The 15,595-nt window shown below is 44.9% G+C and overlaps 1 protein-coding gene across 2 annotated transcripts in view; it reads left to right on the top strand.

The window, feature by feature from the left end:
• STAG2 (STAG2 cohesin complex component) overlaps positions 1-15,595 on the top strand; it is a 195,140-nt gene that overhangs the window by 112,975 nt on the left and 66,570 nt on the right. For both annotated transcript variants that reach the window (XM_032763544.2, XM_075068837.1), the window contains exons 15-18: positions 504-621; positions 14,501-14,604; positions 14,828-14,920; positions 15,117-15,206. In XM_032763544.2, coding sequence (XP_032619435.1) covers positions 504-621; positions 14,501-14,604; positions 14,828-14,920; positions 15,117-15,206 — 405 coding nt within the window. The remainder of the gene's footprint in view (positions 1-503; positions 622-14,500; positions 14,605-14,827; positions 14,921-15,116; positions 15,207-15,595) is intronic.

The following is a 15,595-nucleotide window of genomic DNA, read 5'->3' as shown; positions in this document are numbered from 1 at the left end:
TTTTATATCTGGTCTCCAGTAGAAGCATGCCCAGCAGAGCTTCTGGGGTGTGGCTTCCTCTGCTAGGAAGGAAGAGTTAACCTCTGCTGTACCAGTGCAAGGCCGCTCTGCCCCGTCACAAGGACAAAGAAGTTTGGGCCTTGCTAGGTGTTGAATGTCTCCTGTATGAATGGGAGATAAGAGTGCTAAGTGTCTTGCAGCATCAGACCTGTTAGTTGGGAAAATTAGGCACAGTTTTCTCACATAAAAGGTTTGGATTCAGACAACTCAGAAAGTTTGCTTTCTGCTGCTTCAAATTCTGTCCAAATAACTGTTAGTAACTCAGCAAATTGAAAATGTTAAAATATAAACCAAAGAGGAAGTTGGTAAGAATGTTTGTACTTTAAAAGTCACTATTTCATGTTTGCTGTAACAGTGTTGAGATCTCTGGATTAATGTGCTACAAAGTTAAAAACTATCTTTTTCATTGGCTGGAGAATATAACTAATGTATTCTTTTTTTAGTTACATGAGCATGCTGCTTATCTTGTGGACAGCATGTGGGACTGTGCAACAGAACTCTTGAAGGACTGGGAATGTATGAATAGTCTTCTGTTGGAGGAGCCGCTCAATGGAGAGGAGCGTAAGAGATTTCCTTATATCTTGCTGTCCAAATTGATATATTATTCATTTTTCAGCATTTGATATAGTTGAGATACTGAAACTAACTCACCGAAATTTTTGGAATAATTTAAGCAGAACATAAATAACTTCAGATTGATATGGACTCCCCAGACTAGATCACTAATTATTTGACAAATTGTAGTCACAATGGAGTTAGTACATGATGGTTAAAATTACAGTCTTTGTGAGAAGCCTTTATTCATATAAGTTTTAACTAGGGCTGTCATGCGATTAAAAACTTAATCACGTTGTTGTTAATAGAATGCAATTCATTTAAATGTTTTTGGATGTTTTCTACCTTTTCAAATATATTGATACAGAATACAAAGTGTACAGTGCTCACTTTACATTTTTTATTACAAATATTTGCACTGTAAAAAAAAATTTTCAGTTCACCTAATATAAGTACTGCAGTGCAATCTATCATGAAAGTTGAACTTAAAATATAGAATTATGTACAAAACCCCCCTGCATTCAAAAACAAAACAATATAGAACTTTAGAGTCTACAAGTATACTCAGTCCTACTTATTGTTCAGCCAATCACTAAGAGAAACAAGTTTGTTTACATTTATGGAGATAATGCTCACTTCTTAATTACATTACCTGAAAGTGAGAACAGGCATTCGCATGGCACTGTAATAACTGGTGTCACAAGATATTTACGTGCCAGATGCTCTAAACATTCATATGCCTCTTCATTCATGCTTTGGCCATAGCTTCAGAGGACAGTAGGTAGAGTGCTATAGCTATCATTAGAAATTTCATATTGGTATCTTTGCAATGAAAGTGTTCTTAAAGTGAACATGTGCTATGTCATTATGCAAGACTGCTATTACATGAAATACATGGCAGAATGCGGGTAAAACAGAGCAGGATACACAATTCTCCCCCAAGGAATTCAGTCACAAATTTAATTAACACTTTTTTTTAACAAGCATCAGCAGCATGGAAGCATGTCCTCTGGAACGATGGTGCGGTTATGTAACAAAAAATCCTACATTTGCACGTTGCACTTCCATGATAAAGAGAGTGCTCTACAGTACCTGTATGAGATGAATTGAAAAATACTATTCATTTTGTTTATCATTTTTTACAGTGCAAATATTTGTAATAAAATACTTGTAATATAAATAAATGTAATATAAAGTGAGCAGTGTACACTTTGTATTCTGTGTTGTAATTGAAATCAATATATTTGGAAATGTAGAAAAAAATCCAAAATATTTAATAAATTTCTATTGGTATTGTTTAGCAGTATGATTAATTTTTTTGAATTAATTGCGCAAGTTAACTGCAATTAATTGATAGCCCTACTTTTAACCTTTTGAAGCTTGAACGTCTACCATGCCCATTGGCGATGTCCTTTTGTGGTAAGAAATTCTGCCACTACCATTGCCAGAGATTAAATTCTCTTAAAGGAGTGGTAAACTTTCCAACTAAAGATTGAAAATATGTTGTTTGAAAGCCAGTTAAATTAGTGTGTTGGACAGGTATTTGTGGGTATACATTTATATTTTCAAATGCTGAGATCTGAACTTTTGCCTTCAGGTGCATACACAACTCCCTCACACAAAAATAGTGTAACGTTAAGTCATAGATATTTCAAAGGGGTTGGGTTTTTAAATGAATTTAACTAGAAGTTTAAAACTGCCATTCTGGTGCCTGCTGTTTGTCCCCCAGAAGCAGTGTTCCAAAGTGGAAGCATAAGGATGTTTCCTTAATTCACCCTCTGTAAAAGAAGTAGGAGGATTAGTGTGGTGTAGATTCTTCTTTAAACCAGCCCTGAGTTTTTCCAAAAACCAGAAATCACAGAATTTGTAACACATTTGTGATCAACAGAAGCTCTAATTAGGCGAGTTGTTGCTTTGCGCTTTCCAAAAAGCCCAGATTCTTGGAGTGCCTCTGCACATACGTTTCCAGCGCATCCCAAAGGTGTGAATCTTGGAGCAGTGGAACCTATCGATAGCAATGCCTGATAGAATGCTCTTGTGATCCCCGTCTCTCTTCTTTCTGCTTGGAACGTTCAGAGGATGGGAGTAAAATAGGCAGTGTAGTGTGTTCACTGCCTCAGTTCCTTCTAACCACAGCCACCAGGAACTTCACAAAGTCCTTGGACATGGATTCATGAAAATGAATCCTTCTCAGTACTGCAACCTTCATACTTTAGTTGGATGTTAATTCTTTATTTTTCATAATTCCTTTTATTGTGTTTTGAGTAAAAATGATATAGGTCCTTGATTTCTAATACGTGAGAACCAAAGACAATGGAGCTAGGTTTCAAGAGGTAAACTTGCTCTGCTGTTTTTCCTGCTTTGAATGCACATGTGCGTTGTTTGACTAGACAACAGGAGAGATCCCGTGCTGTTTTATTGCTCCATATGCAGCAGCTTCGCAAGGGCCAAAAAGGAACATCAAAAATGCTTCCAAGCAGTGTTGTTATAGGAAGCATCAGCAGCAAAACCTCCCATTTCCAAAATGCAGGGAAATTTAGTTGCTGGGAAAGCAGCCTCAGCTCTGAGATTGAAAGGTCTGAAAAGACCAACTACGTCCCAGCACAGATGTCAGTCTGTGACTGGAGCCTAACCTAAGCGAAGTTGCTGTTCACTGTGAATATGCAAAGACTGAGTCTAATTCAGCATAAACACCTGGCCTTGTAGGTATCTGCCTCTACAAAAAGAGCCAGTCCTGGAGAGCATGTGACTAAGGATCTGGGACTTCCAGTTCCACACACTGAAGTGCAAAAGTGGTACCTATAAAGTTCATCCTCAGCATAGTGAAGGATGATATTAAGGACCAAAGTTGTATCATGGATCCACACCCTACCCTGGTTCAAACACTATTGTTCTCATGCTCAAAACCTCATTGTAAGCCTGATAAAGCATAGAATCATAGGCTTTAAGGTCAGAAGTGACCTTTATGATAATCTAGTCTGACCACCTGCACAACGCAGGCCACAGAATCTCACCGACCCACTCCTGTATCAAGCCTATGTCTGAGCCATTCAAGTCCTCAAATCATGGTTTAAAGACTTCAAGGTTCAGAGAATCTTTCAGTGCCCCACGCTGCAGAGGAAGGCGAAACCCCTCCCAGGACTTCTGCCAATCTGCTCTGGATGAAAATTCCTTCCTGACTCCAAATATGGCCGTCAACTAAACCCTGAGCATGTGGGCAAGACTCACCAACCAGACACCCAGGAAAGAATTCTCTGTAGTAACTCAGATTCCACCTCATCTAATATCCCATCACAGCCATTGGGCATATTTACCGCTAATAGTCAAACACAGGTAATTGCCAAAATTAGGCTATCCCATTATACCATTGCCTCCATAAACTTATCAAGCTTAGTCTTGAAGTCAGATATGTCTTTTGCCCCACTGCTCCCCTTGGAAGGCTGTTCTGGAACTTCATTCCTCCCATGGTTAGAAACCTTCGTCTCATTTCAAGTCTAAACTTCCTGATGGCCAGTTTATATCCATTTGTTCTTGTGTCCACATTGGTACTGAGCTTAAATAATTACTCTCCCTCCGTGGTATTTATTCCTCTGATATAGAGAGCAATCATATCTCCCCATAGCCTTCTTTTGGTTAAGCTAAACAAGCCAAGCTCTTTGAGTCTCCTTTCATAAGACAGGTTTTCTTTTCCTCAGATCATCCAAATAGCCCTTCTCTGTACCTGTTTCAGTTTGAATTCATCCTTCTTCGAGTGCTTGCCCATGTCGATTCTAATTAGGTGTGTGTGTGCCACATGCACGTTCGTCAGAAGATTTTTACCCTAGCAACAGTCGGTGGGTCAGCTGGGTCGCCCCCTAGAGTGGCACCACCGTGGCGCCGGATATATACCCCTGTCGACCCAACAGCCCTTCAGTTCCTTCTTACCGCCCATGTCGGTCGTTGAAACAGTGAAGCACGGCTTCGCTGATCTCCACTTCCCTAGCTACTCTAGTTCTCTCGTTTTTCTTGTGTATATAGTTGAAATTTCTGTAATTGCAGTTAATTCTTATTCGTTTTTATAACATTGTTAGTGTATATAGTTAAGAGGGGTTTGGGGATTAGCCCCTTCCCCGCACGCGGTGCCGGGGCCAATGTCCGGTTCACCAGGTTTCAAACTGTTCTTGGCCTGTCACAAGCCAATGCCAACAGGAGATCCCCACGACTCCTGACTCCTGCCTTACGTGCCTCAGGGAATCCCTCCTCACTGATAAGTGCCGAGTCTGCAAGGCCTTCAAGCTGAGGACGAAAAAAGAGCGGGACTTTTGTCTCAAACAGCTCCTGATGGAGGCAGCTCTTATTCCTCCGCCCTCGGCACCGAGCACTGGACAATCCACTGGCAGAAGCACTTCTTGGGCACTGGATCGCACCGCTACTGCTAAGACCTCTCGGCACCTACCATCGCCAGCACCGGCGTCTGCTCAGCACCGTTCTCTCTCCCTGCGGGTGAAGAGACACAAGACTCCCGCTGCTTCCATACCACCTGCACCACAGCCAGAGCACCCAGCTAGATCAGACCGCCTGGAACCTACACCTGAAAGCTCCCCGGTGAGAACCATGGTTGAGCTCACTATTCCCTCCAAGCCAGAGACATTTTCCACGGCAAGGGAGGTGATCGCGATGACAGAGTCTGCCCTGCCTCAACCTCCGGCACCGCCGGTGAGGATCATACAATTGGTAGGCAACCTGGCCTTGATGAGACCACTCTATGTCGGCACCGCAGAGCGGCACTGCTCACGATCGCAATCCCGTTGCCGATCTTGGTCCCGACGCTGATCGCAGTCCCAGCACCGATCCCCGTCTCGGTACCGGTCGCACTCGCGGCACCGATCAGCGTCCCGTTCACCAGCCCGGTACTCCCAGCACCGCTGCAGGCACCGTGAGTCTCGCAGCCACTCCAGATGCTGAGCTTTGAGATCCTGGTTGACCTCCCAGCACCGCTCTGGTCGTAGGTCCTGATCTCGTTCCCTGTACCGGTATGGCTCCCGGTACCGATCCCCGGTGCTGCACAGAGCGAGATCGATCATAGAGGGAGACTCTTCCCAGGGGTTTTCAGCCCCTCCTTGGCCATCCCGACGCGCATCAGTGTCCTCTCATGCGGACAGTTCCTATGCACAGGACCGTGACTCCGATGTGCCCACCAGAATCTTCCAGAAGACCCAGGCCCAAGATCAAGGCCCCCATCAGTGGTCATTCTGGACACCTTGGGCGTGTCACCAGGCCCAAGGTGTACCTCCAGTCCCATCTCGCTCTGCTCCATCGGAGCATCGGGTGCCGGAGGCGACTATCAGCAGCCCCTCTCCTACCGGTACAGAGGAAGCGCCTGTTCAGCCACCAGACTCCCAGATCCCACTGGAGCTGGAGGTCGTCCAAGAGCAAGAGTCCACGCAGGACCCGCTTGTCCCTGGCCTCTCCTCTTCCTCCTCTCCTGATGAGGCGGTGGCAGGGACATCCTCCACGGGTCCTCCTCCATTTGATCTGAAGGCCCGTCAGGACCTCCTGAGATTTGTGGCACTCAATATGAATCTCCAGGTAGAGGAGGTACTGGAGATAGAGGACACCGTGGTGGATATTCTGTCGGCTGACGCCCCCACAAGAGTGGCCTTACCATTCATCTGGACGATCCAGGCCAATGCTGATACCATCTGGCAATCTCCAGCCTCTATTCCACCTGCTGCCAGGGGAGTTGAACGCAAGTACATGGTGCCCTCTAAGGGGTACGAGTACCTGTATGTCCATCCTCCTCCCTGCTTCCTTGTCGTACAGTCTGTCAATGAAAGGGAATGCCATGGCCAGCAAGCTCCGGCTCCAAAATCGAAGGAGGCTAGGCGCATGGACTTACTGGGCCATAAGGTATACTCTGCAGGGGCCCTCCAACTTCGGGTGGCAAACCAGCAAGCCCTGCTTAGCCGCTACAACTACAACACCTGGGCAGCGGTGGGCAGGTTCACGGAGTTAGTCCCTCAAGACTCCCGTCAAGAGTTTGCTGCCCTCTTGGAGAAGGGGAAGAAAGTGGCGAGGACCTCCCTCCAGGCCTTGCTGGATGCAGCAGACTCCGCAGCCAGGACCCTGGCCTCAGGAGTTGCCATGAGACGCATTTCATGGCTTCAAGTGTCAAGCCTCCCGCCGGAACTACAGCATACCATACAGGACTTGCCCTTTGACGGTTGAGGCCTCTTTTCTGAAAAGACTGACTCTAGGCTGCAAAGCCTGAAGGACAACAGGGTCATTATGCGCTCTTTTGGCATGCACACGCCGATGACTCAGCGCTGGTCTTTCTGCCCCCAGCCTCACCGCCATTACCCTCCACCTAGACAGAGGCAGGACTTTGGCAGAAGGCATAGTCGAGCCGGTCGTAGACGGCAGTCAGGACCCCAAGGGAGCCAAAATCAGGGTCCCTCCAAGCCACCTACGGTGCCAAAGCCAAACTTTTGAAGGTGCGCCCAAGGACAGCGTATCAGTTACTTTCCAGGATCCTTTCCCTCCCTTTTACAACCACCTCTCTCCTTTTTCCTCCCTGCGTGGTCCGAGCTAACTTCGGATCGTTGGGTCCTACGCATGGTGGAACTTGGGTACCACCTCCAGTTTATTTTGCTCCCCGCTTTCCATGCCCCATCCTCGTCCCTCTTCAGGGACCCCTCTCACGAGCAACTCCTCTTACAAGAGGTGCGGACGCTCCTTGCCATGGGAGCCATAGAGGAGGTACCAAAGGATGAAAAGGGTAAGGGGTTCTTCTCCCGCTATTTCCTAATCCCTAAGGCGAAGGGACGTCTCAGATGCGAGAACTCAAGTTCATGATCAAGTTGAAGTTCCGCATGGTATCCCTGGGGACCATCATCCCATGTTTGGATCCTGGAGAATGATATGCCGCCCTCGATATGAAGGACACGTATTTTCACATCGCCATTTATCCTCCGCACAGACGGTACCTCCGGTTTGTAGCCAACCGTCAACATTTCCAGTTTACGGTCCTTCCATTCGGCCTCTCTGCAGCCCCAAGATTATTCACAAAGCGCATGGCTGTAGTTGCTGCCTCCCTCCGCTGCCGTCGGATACACGTTTTTCCGTATCTCGACGAGTGGCTCATTCGAGGAACCTCCAAGGCACAAGTCTCGCATTATATGGACATCGTCAAGGACCTATTCGTGAGTCTAGGCCTGATGATCAATACAGAGAAATCCACTCTGGTTCCCACACAGAGAATAGACTTCATTGGGGACATCCTGGACTCCAATCTTGCCAGAGCCTGCTTACCAGAGCCTCGGTTTCAGGCTATGGTAACAATTATCCGAGGCCTACAGAACTTCCCAGCAACTTCAGCTCGCACTTATCTCGGTCTCCTGGGTCACATGGCTGCCTGCACGTTCATGACCAGACACGCCAGGCTATGCCTTCGTCCCCTCCAATCTTGGCTCACCTTGGTATACCACCCGAGCAGAGACACCATAGACATGATAGTCACGATTCCCCCGAGTGTCCTAGGCTCCCTCGACTGGTGGTTGACGCCCTCCCTGGTGTGTGCAGGGATGCCATTCCATCCACCTCAGCCTTCCATGTCCCTAACGACGGACGCGTCATCTCTCGGCTGCGGTGCTCACCTTGGCCATCTTCGCATTCAGGGCCTTTGGTCATCTCAGGAGCTGGCCTTACCCATCAGTGTCCAAGAGCTGAGAGCAGTCCGCCTTGTGTGCCAGGCGTTTCAACAGCATTTGCAAGGCCGTTGTGTCTCAGTGTTCACAGACAACACAACAGCCATGTATTACATAAACAAGCAGGGAGGGACATGGTCCTTCCCCCTTTGTCAGGAAGCCAGCTAGCTTTGGGACTTCTGTATAGCCCACTCGATAGACCTGATAGCGTCTTTTCTGCCAGGAGTTCGGAACATTCTGGCGGATCGACTCAGCAGATTCTTCCTGTCTCACGAGTGGTCGATTCGTCCGGACGTTTTTCATTCTGTTTTCTGGAACTGAGGCTTTCCCCTTATAGACCTTTTCGCTTCCCGCAAGAACAGGAAATGCCAGATGTTCTGCTTCTTCCAAGACCTCTCCCTGGACTCGATCTCGGACGCTTTCCTGATGCCGTGGACGAGCCAACTGCTTTATGTCTTTCCACTGTTCCCGCTGGTTGACAGGGTCCTGATAAAGCTCTGCAGGGACAGCTTGCTTGATCATGATCGCTCTAGCGTGGTCCAGGCAGCACTGGTATACCATGCTGCTCGACCTGTCGATAGCCAACCCAATTACCCTGCCTCTTCGCCCAGACCTCATAACTCAGGACCACGGCAGACTTCACCACCCAGACCTGCAGTCCCTTCGCCTCACAGCATGGCTGCTGAGTGGTTTAAGCCAGTCCGAGTTACGTTGCTCTGCCTCAGTACAACAAGTACTCCTGGGTAGCAGGAAACCTTCCACTTGGTCAACGTATCTGGCCAAATGGAAGCGTTTCTCCTGCTGTTGCGAAACGCATAATGTTACTCCCACCGAGGCCTTGATCCCCACCATCTTGGAATACCTCTGGTCTCTCAAACAACAGGGCCTAGTGGTATCATCATTGAGGGTTCATTTGGTGGCCCTCTCTACCTTCCACCCAGGGGAAGGTGGCCGCTCCGTGTTCTCACACGCTATGGTTTCTAGGTTCCTCAAGGGCTTGGACCGCATGTACCCCCAAGTACACCGTCCCGCTTCAACCTGGTTCTAACCAGACTTATGTCTGCCCCTTTTGAGCCGTTAGCAACCTGCTCGCTACTATACCCGTCCTGGAAGACAGCTTTCCGCGTAGCCATTACTTCGGCCAGATGAGTCTCCGAGCTTAGGGCTTTTACGGTGGACCTACCGTATACTGTGTTTCACAAGGACAAGGTGCAGTTGCAACCACATCCGGCTTCCCTCCCTAACGTGGTATCGGCCTTTCATATCAACCAGGATATCTTCCTTCCGGTCTTCTTCCCGAAGCCACACTCGTCACGACGAGAACAACAGTTGCACTCTCTAGATGTCCGGAGAGCGCTCGCATTTTATATCGAGCGGACAAAACCCTTTAATAAAATGCCCCAACTCTTCATCGCGGTGGCAGACCGAATGAAGGGCCTACCTGTCTCCTCCCAGAGGATCTCATCTTGAGTGACAGCGTGCATCCATACTTGTTATGACTTGGGTCATGTCCCCTTGAGCCACCTCACCGCACATTCTGCCAGGGCTCAGACTTCATCTGCCGCCTTCCTGGCTCATGTACCCATCCAGGAGATATGTCGCGCAGCTACCTGGTCCTCTGTCCACACCTTTGCCTCACGTTACGCTCTGGTTCAACAGTCCAGAGATGATACAGCCTTTGGCTCAGCAGTTCTGCTTTCTGCAACATCTCACTCCGACCCCACCGCCTAGGTAAGGCTTGGGAATCACCTAATTGGAATCGATATGAGCAAGCACTCGAAAAAGATAAGACAGTTACTCACCTTTGTAACTGTTGTTCTTCGAGATGTGTTGCTCATATCCATTCCAAACCCGCCCTCCTTCCCCTCTGTCGGAGTAGCCGGCAAGAAGGAACTGAAGGGCTGTTGGGTCGGCAGGGGTATGTATCCGGCGCCACTCTAGGGGGCAACCCAGCCAACCCACCGAGTGTTGCTAGGGTAAAAATCTTCCGACGAACTTGCACGCGGCGCGCACACACCTAATTGAAATGGATATGAGCAACACATCTCGAAGAACAACAGTTACAAAGGTGAGTAACCGTGTTTTCTTAAACATGGGAGACTGGAACTGCACATAGTATTGCAGATGAGGTCTCACCAGTGCCCTGTATAACAGTACTAACAACACCTCATCTCTACTGGAAATACCTGACCTGATGCGTCCCAAGACTGCATTAGCTTTTTCATGGCTATATCACATTGGCAGCTCATAGTCCATCCTATGATCAGCCAATACTCCAAGGTCCTTCTCCTCCTCTTTTATTCCAACTGATGCATTCCCATTTATAACAGTAATTCTTGTTATTAATCCATAAATGCATGACCTTGCACTTTTGACTATTAAATTTCATCCTATTACTATTACTCTAGTTTACAAGGTCATCCAGATCTTCCTGTATGATATCTCGGTCCTTCTCTATATTGGCAGTACCTCCCAGCTTTGTGTCATCCGCAAACTTTATTAGCACATTCCCACTTTTTGTGTCAAGGTCAGTAATAAAAAGATTGGTCCCAACACTGATCCCCAAGGAACTCCACTAGTAACCTTCCTTCAGCCTGAAAATTTACCTTTCAGTATGACCCGTTGTAGTTTTCCCATTTAGCCAGTTCCTTATCCACCTTTCAATTTTCGTACTGATCCCCATCTTTTCCAGTTTGGCTAATAATTCCCCATGTGGAACTGTATCAAATGACTTACTGAAATCGAGGTAAATTATATCCACTGCGTTTCCTTTCTCTAGCAAATCTGTTACTTTCTCAAAGAAAGAGATCAGATTGGTTTGGCATGATCTACCTTTTGTAAAACCATGTTGTATTTTGTCTTAATTACCATTGACCTCAATGTCCTTAACTACTTTCGTCTTCAAAAATTTTTCCAAGACCTTGCATGCTACTGATGTCAAACTAACAGATCTGTAGTTGCCCCGATCACCTTTTTTCCCTTTCTTAAAGATACGAACTATGTTAGCAATTCTCCAGTCATATGGTTTATAGAATATTTTCACATCTCAATCTGACCTTTGCATTAAAAATATGCATGGTTCGTTGTGGGAGGAAATCCATTACCAGTACAAGGTTCTTCTGTTTTGCCTGTCTGTAGCACCCTGAGTATTCACAAAATGCTTTTCAGCAGTAGTAGTGCATTTAAGACATCAGAATTTCCATGTCTACTCTTATTTGAATGATTGGCTCATCAGGATATCCTCACAGGAGGTTGAAGCAAAAGCTCTGTCATACATATGCGCTAGGGTTCAAGATAAACCAGAAGAAATTACACACACCACCAGATCAGACCTTTTATTGGGGCAATCTAGAATCTCAAAAAAGCAGAGATTTTCTTCCAGAAGAAAAGCATTTTAAAAATTGGGTTGCAGCAATAAAATTATTGCAGGAGGGCTCACATCAAATGGTAACATTCTTCAAGATGGGCTTTGGCCACGTATGTGGCTCTGTTTGCCTATCTAGAGATGAGGCTTCTGCATCTCTGGCTATCAAAAAATTGTATGCCAAATACAGACAGCATGATTATGAAATTGACACTACCTAGGGTTGTGTTCCTGACTCTCATATGGTGGACTCAAACTTCATTGTGTCCTCAAAGGAGTTTTATTCAGTTCTTAAACTCTCCACTTGCAGGCAAGGAGAATATACTAGCAGATTAGTATGAATGGTCATTCTGGAGTGAATGACTTCTCCCTGTGGAGATGTCAGGAAAGAGACTTATTCACAGCAAGAGACAGCTCTAAATGTCAGAGGTTTTGCTCCAGACCAGGAGCAGACCATTAGTCCCTGATGCATTTCTTGTAGATGGGGAGTAGATCTCCTGTGTTCTCTTCCTCACCTTTGTTTCCCCTAATTCAAAGGTAAAAATCGAACAATATAAAGCCAAAATTAATCTGATTGCTCCAGCTTGGGCAAAATAGTGGTTCTTAGAACTATTTCAACTATCACAAGGAGTTTTATCTGTCTCTTCAATTCCATTCCTGTTGATAGAGCAAAAAGGTCTGATTTGCAATCCAGACTCAGACTCTGTGCCCTTAACAGTAAAAGCCACAGGAACCCTCACCAATCTGGTACTGTACTGTTAAGAAAAGGTACAGTAGATTCAGTTGAACTCCAGGAACCAGACAAATCACTTGTGTTATAACTAAAAAAAAGATTCTCTTTGTGGGAAACAATATCATAAACTCAGCTTCAGCTCCTGACCAGTCCATACTGGGATACTTCATTTGAAATTCTTGGGACTCAGTGATTGGTAAAAGTATTTATAACAGCCATCTCAACTCAAGCAAAAGATTGTATTTATCCATGATATAGATTCTTGAAGTCGTTGGTGAATGTCTACCTTTCATTTAGAGTATTTACAATTACATGACACCTCAATCTAGTAGTTACTCAGCTGATGAAACTTCCCTTCAGACTCCTGAGAGGATGTTACCTGTTTTTCCTCTCAAGACAGCCTATATTGTAACTGTTAATCTGCTAGAAGAGTGAGTAAGAGACGAGCTTTCATAACTGACACACCCTCCCGTGTTTGCAATGGTGGTGTAGCCATGTTGCTCCCAGGAAATCAGAGAGACAAGGTGGATGAGGTAATATCTTTTATTGGATCAGCTTTTGTGGGTGAAAGAGAGAAGCTTTTGAGCTACACAGAGCTCTCCTTCAGGACTGTTTCAGATCTGAAGAAGACCTGTGTGTATCTTGAAAGCTTGTCTCTTTCACCCACAGAAGCTGGTCCAATGAAAGATAATACCTCATCCACTGTGTCTCTCTGACACCCTCCCATGCCCTCTTATGGTATTTCACAAAGATAAAGTGATCCTACTTTCATACTCAAATTTTTTCCTGGTGGTAACACAATTTCATCTTCACCAGTTTGTAAACTTACTAGTATTTTTACCTAGACCACACTCTTTCAGGAGAAGTAAGCTATCTGCCTGGGATGCTATGATAGCATTAGCTTTCTGTTTCAGTAGATCTCAGAAATACAGGAAATCACCTAAACTGCATCTCTCTTACGGAGAAAAAGAGTGAAGGTCAGGCTGTTGCATATTAATGTCTTTCTAAATGCTCTGGACTCTGTACTGAAGAATGTTATAAACACACATCTGTTACTCTTCCATGAGGGCTTAGAGCACACTTGATTAACGGCCAGTTCCATGTCCAGCCTTAGATATATTCCAGATTAAAAACCTGTTGAGCTGCTGTTTGAAGCTCTATTCATACTTTCACAAAACATTATTTCTTAGAACTGGTTTCTATATCAGATGCACAGTTTGATAAAGCAGAATTACAATCTGTTTAACTAGGCCTCCTTTCACAATATCTGGAGGGAGGAGGGTACTGGTGGCCAGACTGCCAAAGATGCAAATGTGCAGAGGTCACTTGAAGAAGAAATGAAGAATACTCATCTGTAATCATATGTTCTCATGATGGACTCTGCACATTCACATTGCCTGCCTACTTTGCCCTCTTCCTTGGAATCCTAATTTCAACTTTGAACCCGAGAATGCAGTAGAAAGAACTGAGACAACTAGTACACCTTGTCACCTTTTATAGCCCTACTCTCTGAACATTTGGAGCTCAAGTGAAGGAGAGGCAGGGAGCATAAGGGTACCCCAATGGCTGCTGCTGTCAGAATGTTCCACAGGTCCAAGCTGCACTGCCAGCTCATCCCAAGACTCCTAAACGAAGAGGTCATCTTGTAGAATTCCAGTTATAGGTGAATAACTCTAAAGTTCTGTTTACTGTCACACCTACATACCCACATGCAAAAATAATTAAATGCCAAAAATAACAGATTTTTGGGGAGAGGGGAAATAGGAAAATTACAAAATCTGCCATTTCTGTGACATAAGTGTAGCCTTCTTTACACTAGAAAAACAAAAACAGCGTACTAAATTTACAGCACAGATCACGTCTCCGTTGCATCATTCCCCCAACATTATGTATGATCGTGTGAGGTGCTGAGCATCTTCAGTTTCTCTTCATATCAAGAATAGTCAAGGGCTCTCTGCACCTCACAAAGTCATAAGCTCTCGGCTTATAAACTTTGAAGTAAAAACCTTGTTGCTTGATGTCTAAGGAATCCAGTGCTATGGAACTAATATATATAAAAAAGTGACAAGTTGCAGTTATGATCTGTTTTCTTTTTAATTTCAGCTTTAACTGATAGACAGGAAAGTGCACTGATTGAAATAATGCTGTGTACAATTCGACAAGCAGCAGAGTGCCATCCACCTGTGGGAAGAGGAACAGGGAAAAGGGTATGATCTATAACTTTGAAACAACATTTATTGTTAAGAGAGAAATTCTGTTAAATTCTGCCTTTTTATTGTTTTTTCTGTTCTAGTATTCAGGCCTTTCATAGCCCTGATTTTTTGACTGTACTGAATAAGAAGTGTGTAAAATAGTTTAGTTCCAAAACCTGTTTAAAAAAACAAAAAGTCAGTTTTTAGTTATAAAAACTTCCTTACATCAATAATTTAGGTGCTGACAGCAAAAGAGAAGAAAACACAGCTCGATGACAGGACAAGAATTACAGAGCTTTTTGCAGTGGCACTTCCTCAGTTATTAGCAAAAGTAAGTTTAATTCCATTTGGAGGTAGTGGTTGTGTGTTGTCAAAATGTTAGGCACTTGTATATTAGATACTTGTTTAGCTTTTTGTTTTGATTATATGTTAGTAATAAATAGTTAGGTCTTATAGCTAAGATTATTATTGTAATCACTTCAAAACAAAAATATTGTAGGCTTTAATTATTTTTGTTTATTTGACAGTATTCTGTAGATGCAGAAAAAGTGACCAACTTGTTGCAGCTGCCACAGTATTTTGACTTGGAAATCTATACAACAGGACGATTAGAAAAGGTAAGATAACATAAAATAAAATTAAAGAGAGGGGAAAAATGAACTGAGACCTTGTCCTCACTGAGATTTCAGACATCAGCGCTGTGACGCTGGTGAAAACCGCTTGTGTAAATGCTGTTTGCTCTGGTGCATCTACACCAGTGAAGAAAAGGCCTGAGCTTCAGGGTCTCCACTGGCTATTTGTCTTAGAGAGTGTCAGAGCCCAAGTTTACTTGTGAAAGATTTCTTGGCCAAGGTCAGTAGAGGAGAGTCTTTCTAGGCAATGATTGTCATGTAAGAGCATCCCAGTTCTGGGCTATCAGGGTTGTTACATTTCAGAACAGGTACACGATTTGGTGAGAGATGCTTGTGCTAATCTTAGTTGTAGCTAATATAATTAGGTTCTAACT

This window comes from Chelonoidis abingdonii, chromosome 8, assembly GCF_003597395.2.
Source record: "Chelonoidis abingdonii isolate Lonesome George chromosome 8, CheloAbing_2.0, whole genome shotgun sequence".
NCBI lineage: Eukaryota > Metazoa > Chordata > Testudines > Testudinidae > Chelonoidis > Chelonoidis abingdonii.
This window is presented reverse-complemented; position numbering and strand designations above follow the sequence as displayed.